General features: G+C 47.7%; 1 protein-coding gene across 1 annotated transcript; it reads left to right on the plus strand.

The window, feature by feature from the left end:
- Nucleotides 1-6,504: 6,504 nt before the first annotated feature.
- On the plus strand, nt 6,505-11,717 carry LOC149358529 (palmitoyltransferase ZDHHC15A-like). Its single transcript, XM_089567563.1, has 4 exons — nt 6,505-6,714; nt 7,220-7,446; nt 8,634-8,994; nt 11,217-11,717. Exons 1-4 carry the CDS (start codon nt 6,508-6,510, stop codon nt 11,715-11,717), a joined length of 1,296 nt encoding a protein of 431 aa, XP_089423689.1. The 5' UTR covers nt 6,505-6,507.
- Nucleotides 11,718-12,968: the final 1,251 nt, after the last annotated feature.

Below are 12,968 nucleotides of genomic sequence, written 5' to 3' on the forward strand. Positions count from 1 at the left end.
GCGAATCCCCACGGACCTGGCCCTGGCTTACTGAGCCCCTGGGATGCTTCTACTTGATGCTCCTCGGCCATAACAGTCCGCAAGTAGGCGTAGTCTTTGTGCTTTGCGATTTCCCAGCGTCGCGGCCAGCACGAAGGAGCTACGATCTTCTTCTTCTTCTTCATCCTCTTAAGAATAGCACATACCCACAGGGGGGGATTGGATGCCAAAGTGTAGTGGCATAAACAAGGAAATTTTCATAGGCGATTACGGCGAAATATCTGGGCCAAGCCTGAATTTTGAAAAATGTGTCGATGAAAAACGACACCAGAATATTTGAAGCCCCGCCCACCTGTGACGCACGTGCCAGGCCCTATGTTTAATTTAATGCAAACGTATTCAAAAACCCTGCCAGACATGCTGGTTGTTAAATTAGTGTAGTTACGGCAGTGAATAAGTATTAGCTAATCTAAAAACCATGATATGGCAAGGCATTTTTTAGTCTCTCTTGGCGCGATTATTACTTGAGACATTTCAGAAGCTTGCAGGGTGAATTAAACTTTCGATTCCTATACGTCCATTCAAAATGATTGGCGCACAGTGCCTGGCTTCACCTATGGGAAGTAGTACCTATACTACATGTGTTACCGTCCCTAATCGTCATGAGAAAGTAATAGGAAATATATTAAATTAAAAAAAAATAGACCAGTTCCAAGGCTTCCATTAACGTATTTTGTAATGAAGGGAGCCCCATTCCCCACGAAAGCAAGGAACTGTGTGGGGCTGTTCTGAACAGTTAAGGTGTTTGCTTTAAATGAACCATCATTTTGTGAGGAGGCCCACTACGGTTAAAGCCCGGCATATTCGCCTGGAGGGGACGAAAGTTCAGAGGCTAAGCCGTGATAGGACACCTCTAAATCCGGGTTAATTAAAAGCAAACGCCTAAATGGCCCAAAACAGCTCTCCAGATGAAATCGAGTCCTTCCCTCAATTTCCGTTACCGTCAGCCAATAATGTGCGAACTAAACAGCACAGATAAAACCTGTCGTTAATCGCGACATCTGACGAGAGTGCGAAGATCCGAAGGCGATCAGAAGAGTCGGCAGAGCATCCAAGTTCAGTGGTACTGGGAGAGGAGCGAAATTGGAACTCGCCCTCGATTCGAGCTCTCTCATTATTTATTTATTTTTTCGGGTCCTAATTCACGCAGCGTAATTTTCCGGGTTCCTATTCAAAGCGAAGATGAAGTGCGTGTCGCTTCAGTAGCGCACTCGGTAAGGCTATTGCGCTTTTGCGGCTGGGTGAATCCAGGTTAGGTGAAGGTAGGAGATGCGTGATCGGAGTTGGCCAGGCTGTAATTATGGCCGGATGCGAAGAGAAGATTTGGGGTGTGTAGGGGAGGAAGCAGTCGGGTGCAACTCTTTTAGCTTGACGCAGTATTTTTTGAACAATATAACTAATGCGGTGTTCTGCATGAGTGTTTTAGTCGAAGCAAGCCCTATGTTGCAGTCATCGCAACCAAGGGAAGAAGGAGAATACGGTTCATTGCAGCTGCCCTGCAGTTAGATACGGGAATAGGCGATGGAAACAGGAACTGCAGGAATGCCCTACGTGAAGGCCGCGTCGAAGATCATGTGTCACTGTTAGAACCTGTGATCCAAATACACAGTCGTGTCGTTATATCTTTGACAGGCTTTACGGACAAAGTTTGGCAAACGAACTGCGCAAAACCGGAAGCTATTGTCTTTCAGGGGGAAAAGTATTTCCACTAACGCTGGTATATCACTCTTGTTATACCGATATCTTAAAATGCCCTTTAAGGCTGCTGTCCTATGCTTGTGCGGCCATTCGACATTTTCCAAGTGTTGTTCTAGCCTTGCCGGGCTTTCGCTTATGTAAACAATATTTTAGATCATTAGAAAGAGAAATGTACTAACTTTTGAAAGGTGTGTGTTGTTAATAGGCGGTTACAGTTGTATAAATGAAGAAAAAATGAGTACATAACACGATACTGTTCTTCATTTTTCCCCCTCCTGTCCGGCCGATTTCCTTAATTTATACCGGATTAAACGTCCCGGCTCCTGGATTTTATTTTTTAACTCACCGCTGGCGGTAGGAGGCGTCAACCAACCTTTCAGCCAGTCCCGTGGCTGCTTGCCGCTCTGCCATCGGTGAAGTGATATGTAGCGATCGGCGAAAGCAAAAAGCCCACACGCATTTTTATTTCCAGGGGCCTAATTTGCAGCTCTGTAGTATCTTACTCGATATATTTATTCACGAAAACCTAAAAAATAAAATAAAAGCGAAAGCGAAGACTATACGTGACTGCCGGAAAGGCACTCACGCGTTAGTTGACTCCTACCTTCTGCGGTGAGTTCAAAAAAAAGGTGGGAGCCGGGACGTTTAATGCCATTTAAATTAGGGAAATCGGCCGCACAGGACAATAATTCGAAGTTTCTAAGAATGCTCGGAACATGCAAATCTAGTTCCCGCGGTAAAAAGACGAGTTTAGATTCAGATTCCTCTTTAGTGCACATTTAATAAAGAAGTAAAAGGGTCATCGATTATAAAAAAAAGTTGGCAAAGTGAGCTGTTACTTAACTTCGCGATTTACACAACAAGCGTTAACGTCTTCACTTTTCAGTGCATCCGCGTGCTTCTTTACTTATGCCTGTGTGTTGTCACTGCTGATCGACTATGGTTACCTGACACTATACTATCATTGTGGCACTAAATTATCGACCTGTCGCTGGTTCCTGACACTATGTAACAATCCTAACAGAGAGGCCAGTTGGTTGATCAGTTGTAAATTTGCGTTTGTGCCGTATGTCATTTTTCCTCTGGTGTTTTCTAAGTACGGCCATTACGTTTGGAAGGATGGTACTAGATTATCGGCGCTCTCTGCTCATAACAATTTGTCGTTCTTATATTTTTTAATGAGGCTTCTTTTTTATTTTTGCTTTCAATTTCCACATTACGCGAACTCCTCTACTAGGCACGGAATATCTTAAAGGACTTGCACTCTCCGCCTGCGAGCGTTGAGCTGCAGCTGTCCGGGAATGTTGCCGTTTGCACATCTAAATACGAGCTCCGAGATGCGTGCGCTCCTAAACACGTTATGGAAACGGATCACGGATCTGGGAGACGCGTGATAAGCTAGGTCTGTGCGCCGTTGCGCGGCATCGCTCGGTGCGCCTAGTGCCACTTGCGATTACCCAAACGGGATAGAGGAGACCGTGGCTCAGCATACGCAGGAATTCCCGGCAAACACATCCGTGCATAAGCCTTGGCTTATCTCCCGTGTCTTACGCATACGAAAGGCTTTGCGCCGAGAGGAATGAGATTGGTGGGTGGCCCTTCACACACCGAGGCAGTGCCAGCAGTGTGTGAATCAGCCGGTCTTCGCCTCCGCGTTTTCACGCTTGGATGCAGTGGTTTTATCGCTCGGGCTTCGCTACAATTTTTTCCTTTCTGTAGCACTATGTGTGTCAGCTTATCATGCTCACTACTACTAACGAGACCGAGAATTTTACTTGGGGGCTCTTCCAGTTTCTGGTTTCCATGATACATAAACACGTAACCACATCTACCTCTGTCAGAGAATGGCTGCTGTGTGCTTAAGTATATAAGGAAATAAATAATCAAAGTATAAAATGTTTCTACTTCTTTCCTTCAACGTTGCACTATTCTGCGTGTTCTGCTTTGTCCTGATTCGACCAAGAACAGCCTGCTGGCTGCCGAACGCGTGAACCTGGCTGGCTGATACTACGCGCTCCCACAGCATCGAACGGCGATCGATGGGTGGTGAAGGAAACCGCTTTGGGAAATCCGAGAGCCGCCCTTCGGAGTAGCAGCAGGAACAACGACGAAGCTCGTGCCACTCTTCAGAACGTGGCGCACTTCTATACAAGCCGGTGACAAACGCATCACACCGAAACAGGTTGAAAAGGAAGAGGCGTTCAGCTGGTGGCGCAAGGGAAGCCGCAGTTTAGGCACTGTCGCTAGAATTCACGAGTGCGAATAGCAGCATACGCAACAGAGCTGGCACGGCGCTGACGCACGAAAATATTTTTTTTAAGTGATGCCGAAGTCACAAAAAGAAAAGAACAAAAAAACGACTGGGGCCGCATGCGAAAAGTTGGTGCGGAAAAAAATAAAAATCTGGCTGTACGTAGTACTGGGAGTAAGGGCTTGTGTCGCAGCTAAATTGTCGAATTGGTTTCCGTGGCTCCATGAACCTTTGCTGTTGGGAAAAGCGCGCTTGAAACAACCGCACGACGAGTGCAACCATGTCCTTCTTTTCTTTTCTATATTTAAATTTAATGATTTTTGTTATTTTTAAGATCTTACCCAGATCTGGCTGATATCCGGCTTGTAAACTCCGAGGCCATCACTATTAAAATAAAAGGACATTTTTATCATTCCTTTTTTAATGCGCTTAGTGCTCACAATTTGCAGGTGCCTCTTAGAATAATTATTATTGATATATAACGCATGTTGAGCTAGAAATTATTGGCGTGTAGTTTCGGTTGGGATTTTTTTTCAAGGACTATGTCTCGATAACGAGATTGTGCGCATATCTGCGGATGCACATGAAAGAAAAAAAAAACAAACTTATGAACCCACGTATGTGGATTCATAAGTTGTGGGTTCATTCTTGTGGATTCATATTGTCGGTTCATAATGTAAGTCCATTCTTTAGGTGACATGCAAGTTTCCAGCCGTTAATATTAAGATGCTCAGGTAACAAACAACAACACAAAGCCGTTAGAACAGTGACTTTACTAATTCCGCTTTGCTCATCGGTTAGTAGCACATGCATACCTAGCTAAGCAAGCTATCCAGTACAGTGTGGTTGACAATGTGACTTCCGCCCCTCACACTTAGGACGACAGAGTGATGGTGAAGCCGACCAAATAGGCGCTTTTTTGTTTTGTTTTTAGGCAGGGGACCTTTTCAAATGAATAAAAAATAAACCGTCCCGGCAAACACAGATGCGCGTGCTAATCAACAGCGTAGCTAAATTTCTTGCAGGAGAATTTTCGGTTTGTCAAATGAAAATCTTGTTGATATCGTTCGTCAGGTGCTGAAAAGCTCGGGGAAATAAAGAGATCGAAGCACGCAGCTCCGAGAGTTTTCATATAGCCCAATACGCACCTGAAGAACAATAGGACAGTGTGCAGACAAACGTGCCTACTACTCTGGTGTGCACTGAAGTGTTTGGTATTTGCCAAACCTCGAAGAGCCAAAGCCTTAGTTAAATGCAGCTACGCGTCTCAAGTGCGTCCAGAACGGTTGTCAACAGAAGTGGTCCGAGGTGCCTAGCCTCGACACCGAGTAAAGGAATCCCCAACGTGACCTGGCATACGATTCCAGGATGCGCTTCCTGGCGACCGCATAGGAGAGACTGGGGGAGGGGGAAGGGCAGAAGAGCCTGCATTTCTCAACCTGAGGAACCCTCTCGCGACCACACACAGACGCCCCATTATTCATCTGATCCGCACTGGGGCCTTAGGACCAGGGAGATCACTCGGCCCCCTTCGCTATGAACGCCCATTGTGTATACAAACGCTTCTCGTTATGGTTTTATACAAGACGCAACACTTAAAGCTTACATCCGGCACTCTTCTGGGCCTTCACTTCCATGATCTTAAAGGCATATCATTTTGATTGCCGGAAGGCATGGTATGGCGCCAAGAAATGTGTCTGAAGCAAGAGAAATCCCAACGGTGAGACTACCTCTCTTGTAAGATACTTAAATTCTTTGCAGCAAAGGCGTGGAAGATAACTGAGGAAACACTTTTAAGACGACGGGAAAATGAGAGTATACCGTCTCTGGGCTTGCAAAACTTTTAGACCTAAGCTCTATGACTCAACATCACCAGTGTTTACAATCGGCGTTAGTTCAGTTGCCCCATTTATCATGAGCTTTTGGCGCAATAGACAAAACCCAACACGAACCCATTTCTGGAAGGAGTTCGAAGGCAGTGCGTTAAATTTCAGGTCACTAAACGGCATCCGCACATTTTGACGTAAGCGACACCTTTAAGCAGCCGGCTCGATGAAAGAATGTAGGTTCTCTTTATCTGCTGTGCCTTGCAGCCCGCATAAAAAATTACAACATGAGTGCGCATGCCAGCTGAGGCAGCCGATCTTCGCCACTCGAGTTCTCGTTTCACCCAGAAATTATAATGGGACTGAAAACAGGCTTTCGAATTTAAACACAGATTTTTAACCCAATTTTATGACTACAGTACCTACGGTACTACACTATAACGATGCACAACCTTGCCTTAAGGTAAAATCCAGCTTCCACTCCTGTAACGTAGATTGCCTCTTGGCAGTTTACGTAAATGGGCCAACGTCAACTGACGATTCTTCGTCTCACGGTTAGATATTGTCCATACGACAAAATTACCTGACACGAGGTTATATGTCTTCAAGTATCGGCTAAGGCTGAAGAAGAATGTTGTGCTCCGCGCGCTTTGAGCTGGGGCTACCAGTGGAAGAAGAGAAAGAACTGTCCGAATGCCGGCGGTCCCCACCGTCCTGCTTCGCCGAGGTTCGGCGACCGAGTGGCTTCCCGTCGTCGGAGTCCTGGCCACGTTCGGCTGGGCCTACTACGCCTACGTGCACGTCTTCTGCCCAGCCCTGGTCAAGGATGACGTGGAGCGCTTCTCGCTGGCGTCGCTCTTTCTGCTGCTCCTGTTCCTGGCACTGTGGTCCTTCCTGCGGGTGCGTATTGCGTGAGAGGTGACGCAAGTTAACAGGACGGCGCGGGTATGTTAAAGCTATCCGATGGTTCTGGCCGAGGTCACGGTTGAGGAATACGGTGGGATGAACTCTCAACTGGTTTTGCTTACTGTATGCCTTTGTAGGTACATATTTCCTCCGAACAAGACAACAAAGAAATGTTACAAAACAGTTGCGTTATTAAGAATCACAATGAATGCTCCTTAATCATACGGAATGCCCGATTCATCCTTGCTGCTCGATTCCTATATTCAGCTCGCTGAAAGGTCCAATTTTTTTCTGTCTAAAGACATCACATTACGTGTTGTGGCCAAATTAGTGCGTCAGGATTACTGAGACCTAGCAGCATTTTCCAGCAGCTGGAACTGCAGGTGATAGCCGTCGTGTTCGTTAACTAGCTTCCAAAACACCTCTGTTACTGAGGGTCAGCAGGATTACGATGTAAGGAGCCGGCAAACCAGTGGGCATGCATTGGGCTGCTTTGCAGGCGACCACTGCGGCCATCCCGCCCGTACCGAGGCGGTACTACGTGAGCCCCGGGACCCGCAGCTTGATCGAAGACAGCAAGACGTACGATGAGCGCAAGGAGCTCCTGGAGGTGCTGAGCGACACGCGGGGAATTTTGACACGGGCTAAAGATGGAAGCGTACGCTACTGCGGCCAGTGCGGCCTCGTCAAGCCGGACCGCTGCCACCACTGCTCCTCGTGCAAAAGGTGCCACTTTACTTATTCAAGCCTGCTTGAAGGGGTTTTGTATACGCGTCCGCCACACAGTTCTGCTCCTTATTACCGCTCAATTGCCCATACTCATAAAGCCGCCCACCCACCTCAATAGAAACGATAAATGGCACCTTCCAAGTTTCCTGTAGAAAGAGTTTTGTCACTAGCAGCGCCCTACTGAAGAAATGAAGGCATCCAGCTTTGTAACGTTGTATACACTACCTGCTAACACCTACGACCTGCAGGTGGCGAAATGGAGGGTGAAAAATCTCTACCTCCACTTTTAGGAGAGAGAAGAGAGAGTCCGGAAGGCGACTGCCATGGGAAGAACCTGGAGGGTGGCTAGGAATGCGCAACCGGAAGGTGGTTGTCATGGGGATAGCTTGGTGGTAGGGGCTACCATGGGAGGTGGAGGGCCAATCAGCCAACGTCTATCAGCTTTCGCTCATTAATGCGCAAGGGCGGTAACGATAGCTCCTCACGAAATGCACTTAATGCTAACACATTGACATAACATAATGACACTTGTGCACCCTTGTTGTTTTTGCGATTGGAGGGCCTCATGTCACTGAGCGGTTGCTGGTGTTGACCGACGGAGAGGAAAATACGAGCAAAATTGAACAGTATTTTAAGTAGAAGTTTAAAATTATTAACATGCATTCTGGGCCATAAAGCTTCAGGGAATGTAATCTTGATCACGCGAGGGGTGTGGCTGCGCTCTTCGTGTGGCTTCCTGCATGGCCACGTATTGTAGCATAATGGCTCAGGAGTTGAGGAACCTGGAGCTGGCATTTCTCGTCGTCTGCCGTTTCGCTTTGACGTGCACATGTGACGGAAACACTGGCGTTGTGAAGAGCGCAGTGATGTCGCTCGCGTGTTCAAGCTATAAGTGGACGACCTGTAACCTCTCTAATGCACTGCCAATTCATTTACACGCCTTGAAAATTTCTTCACACCATCTGAGAATCTGATGTCGACGAGAAGCACTGTTCCATATTCTGGTCTTACCAAGTCCATACATAACAGCGAGACTTGCCTCACTTCACCTCTAGGTTCAGCTTCTTTTAAACCTCTCTAATTTGTAATTAGCTGCTTCTCCGCAAACAGAAAGTACCTTTGGACTTTATTCGATATAAGAATAATTCAAGCTGAGTGAGACAACACAATTCGCTACCCTTCAGGTGCATTCCTAAAATGGACCACCATTGTCTTTGGCTGAACAACTGCGTGTGCTTCAGCAGCTACAAGTTCTTCCTCCTCACGCTGCTCTACGTGGCGCTGCTGGCAGCGTTCACCTTCGTCACTACCACGTCGTGCGCATGGAACGCCGCTAGCACGCATGAGCTGACGGCTGGAAGCCTTATGCACATCGGCTTCCTGGCGATGGTGGCTGGCGCCCTCACCCTGCTCGTGGCCGGCTTCTTCAGTGCCCAAATGCGCCTCGTCTACAACAACGAGACCACGCTGGAAGGCGTGCACGCCAACACCTTCGCCGAGACCGGGGACTCCTTCGACATCGGCCCTCGCAAGAACTTCGCCCAGGTGATTCTTGATACAACGAGGCAGCCATTGCACAGTTATTCTGGTAATTGCATGTGAAACGGTACACCACCTAAGATAATGATCTAGTCATGGACACTTCAGAGTTAGTGTATACTGCTATAGCTATTAATAGGAGCCGTTCCCGATCGGAGATTCAGTGCGGACCGGCGACACCTCTGTAGTAATCCCAGTGTGGTGACCACGATAACACACGGAGGCTATCCCTATGGGGGTTAATCACCCCGGGGAGTAATCGCCCGTTGGGCTGCGCAAAAGCGAGAGCGCCAACGTGAGGCTGCGTGAACCGAACTGGCGGGACGTCAGAGCCGAGGAGAAGCAGGTGCGGAGCACGCATCAGCTGGCGTGACGTCACAGCCAAGCACGACGGGAAATCAAAGCGCGCAGTTGATTTATTATTATGGCCGATTGGCAGGAGAGAGAGGAGCCCGCTGCTGCGCTCAACAGTGTCAAGATCATTGTAGTTGCAGAAGCAAGGTCGGGCTGTGCACGCTGCCCAAAGGGATTCTGATCGACTTTGGGTACAGATCGAGCTTGGTCGTCGAATGAAGGATTCGTATAAAAATGCACGCCATAAGCGATAACGACAGGAGGCGGCCTTTTCTATACCTAGGCTTTCAACGACCAATTTGGGCGACTTGTATAGCACAGCGCGAAGTTGAATAGCTCGCACGGAATAATGCATTAAGCACCTAAGCTTACTACGTTCTAGGCAAAAAGCAGCGCACTAGCACAAACACGAGGGGAGAAGGGACGAGACACAGCGCTGCTGTATCTATGTTGTTTAATTTTTTTTTCTTTTGAAGGGTGTGCGGCTAGAGAAAAACATAATGTGTGAGACTTGACCTCCCTAACGAGGTTTAACTTCGGTTTCAATGACAGACGCCCAAGTGGGGGCTTCAGAATAACTGATGTCCTGGGTGGTTTTTTAACGTTCACTTACATCGCGCAGCATCTTTGTGTGTTTTAAACATTGCCTCGGTCATAACGCAGCCGCAGCGACGGGATTCTACCTCGTGACGTATAGCTGCTGCTCATTCACTGTGCCACCGTAGCTGGTATCGAGAGTCGTGAAAATTTTATAAAGAGTTTTGTGACTCGCGAAACTTAGCGGCTCTATAGTATCAAATGTTCCGTTTTTTTTCTCCGGTGTGGTGTACTTTTTTCAATTTCTAGTAAATAATAATCATTATGAGGACAGGAAAGGCGCAGTAACTGTTTCACTCCGTGCGGACACCTGTGCCGCGCCCTGAGAGATTCATAAACAACGGAGTGAAAGAAGAGGAGTGAGTGAGAGAGAGAATCCAGAGTCTCGTAAGCATCGATGTGAGCTTTAGTGCATTTACATTTTGTTTAGACGTCAGCCGCGTTATGAGTGAATCCTGACTGCTTTCAAATACCTGATTATTACGAGGGGGTACCCAAAAGAAACCGAACTAAATTTTTTTGTTGGCAAAGCTTCTGTGGTACCACGTTTTGCCACTAGGGGCGCATACAACTCAAGTGTTCCTGAATCGAATCCTGAATCAAAGCAACAATCATGCCAATGGAAAACTTCAAATTCACCTCGCCTCATTAAAGCTCGTCAGGTGAAACCAAACCTCAAAACAATGCTGATTTGTTTTTTCGACGTGAGAGGAGTCGTCCATTGAGAATTTGTTCCGCAGGGTCAGACAGTTAGCCAGGCTTTCTACTTGGATGTTTTGAAAAGATTGGGCAGCAGTGTGCGGTGGAAGCGGCCAGATTTGTGGCGGTCAGGTGACTGGTTTTTCCATCATGGCAATGCCCCTGCGCACACAGCCCTGTCTCTACGACAATTTTGGACCAAAAATGGCATGACCCCTATTCCTCAACCCTCATACTCTCCTGACCTTGCCCCGTGCTACTTTCTTTGTTTCCTAGAATGAAAAAATAGGTGAATGGAAAGCGTTTCGCTGATGTTGCTGAGGTGAAAAAAAAAAACGACGAAGGCACTGTCAAGCATCACAAAAGATGAATTTAAACAATGTTTTGAAAAATGGAATGAAAGATTCGACAAGCGTATCATTGCAAGTGGGGAATACTTTGAAGGAGAGTGAAGGTCTGTGCTTAAAATGTGAGCAAATAAGTTCAAACAAAAATAAGTCCGGTTTCTTTTGGGTGCCCCCTCGTATGACTGCATCCTTTGCATGCCTATCACTTTTTGTCTCGGGGGCCCTGTGCAGGTGTTCGGCACCAGCGTCTTCCTCTGGCCGTTCCCCGTTTTCACGAGCCTCGGCGATGGCGTGCAATTTCCAACGCGGATGCATCCGGAGCCAGACTCCGATGCCGAGATGGAGCTTGGGCTACGTCGGTGCCAGCTTTCATCTAGTTTCCTCGGAAAAGGCGTACCGGTCGTCCTGGCTTCCGCAGAAAGCAGCAGCGCTGAAGCTTCACCCGCGTGGACAAATCCTTCACGGGCTTCTGTCAGCGTGCAGCATTCTAGCGACTTGGCGGCCCGAGAACAAGGAGATGCTTCCGCTGTTCAATGCGCGAAAGCAGGAACCAGGCTGGCACCGCTCGCCTACAAACACCGGCTTTTCCTGCGACTGGCAGAGACTGCCAGACTAGGGCCCCTCGTGCATCCCGCCACGAAGATACGATCTGCGCAAAAGAAAGCGAAGACGTCGTGGTACTTGACATCCTACGCACCTTCGGGCAGCGACGGTGGCGTTTGCGATCCGTGATGATAATGTGCGACGAACTCGTGGAAGGCGCATATCGTACTGCCTGACGTATGTGAATGTAATTTCATCTCATTTCATTTATTTACCTTAAAGACCCCTTTCGGGGTATTACATAAGGGGTAGGGTGATCAAACATTTTGTTACATTTTTTCACGATTGTTCGGCAGTGGCGTTCCTTGGAAGCATTACACGTGCAGAGTTTCGAATGAAATTTGCCGATGGTCGTATAGAACCACATGTACTTGGTGTTGGGGATGACGAGCACACTCATGCACATATAAAGATCTACGGCAGCAAGCGCGGCAAAATGCTTACGAATGGAGTCTGTTTTGGGCTTGGGTATCGGTTTCGTCTTTGTGCTGTTTACCTTTCAATAAGTACCGCCAACTCGGCCGTTTAGCTGTTTTGTTAAGCTTTTAAAGCGCAGAAAAAGTCATTTTCTAAAGCACTACAGCGCGAGAAATACTCCCGTTTTTTCTTTTTTCGCACCATACCGAAACTCAGCGCATGAGGAGCAGGAAATATAGTGCAAAAGCGACATTCGCTGATGACATGTTGCAAAGTCTGTGGAGCGCAATTCGTAACGCCTGCGATAATTTCCCCGACTATGGAGCCTGGACACTCAGCTTGGAATGCGAGTGGTGTTATCTTTTGCCTCGTTGCTCGTCGCAAGTAAAAGGCTTGTTATCGTCAACTACGCGTCCGTACATTCTCAGAGCGCCGATATGCTCAGCTTACAGTTTTCTTTTTCTTTGTCACCGCCACTTTTGATATGCCTATCAGATGAGCTTAATGGGAGGCGTCATCATCCGTTCATATAGTGACAAGGTTTAGCTACTTTTAATCTGTAATCTTTGGGCGTTAGGAAGTGCATCACGCAAGTGCTTCGTCCGTGAAGCAAGGAGAGCTTGCGCGGCAGCGGCTGTAGGCCATCAGGCAGTTGTTCGTGTGACTTGTAGCGAAAGTTTCACGAAAAGCGCTGCCGGTTGCCTTTGAGGTGCTTGATTGGGTGGTGCACGGGCGACATGGCCATTGGAGTGTTAAGGTTTCAATTTACTTAAATGTGTGGAAGTGTCACCTGGTCCATGTAAAGAACAAGACTTCAACGTTGAAGCGTTAACATTCTGAGGGTGGACGCGCCAGCGCAACACCAATACTGCTTTGCCGGGAAGGTGGACATCGTGATCGCTTAAGTGCGCGCAAGTGTACGCGAAGTTGGTATCCAGACTGTATGCTGCCCAACAACCTGGT

The sequence above is a fragment of the Amblyomma mixtum genome, chromosome 2 (genome assembly GCF_055824585.1).
Source record: "Amblyomma mixtum isolate Tamu chromosome 2, ASM5582458v1, whole genome shotgun sequence".
In the NCBI taxonomy this organism is placed as follows: domain Eukaryota; kingdom Metazoa; phylum Arthropoda; class Arachnida; order Ixodida; family Ixodidae; genus Amblyomma; species Amblyomma mixtum.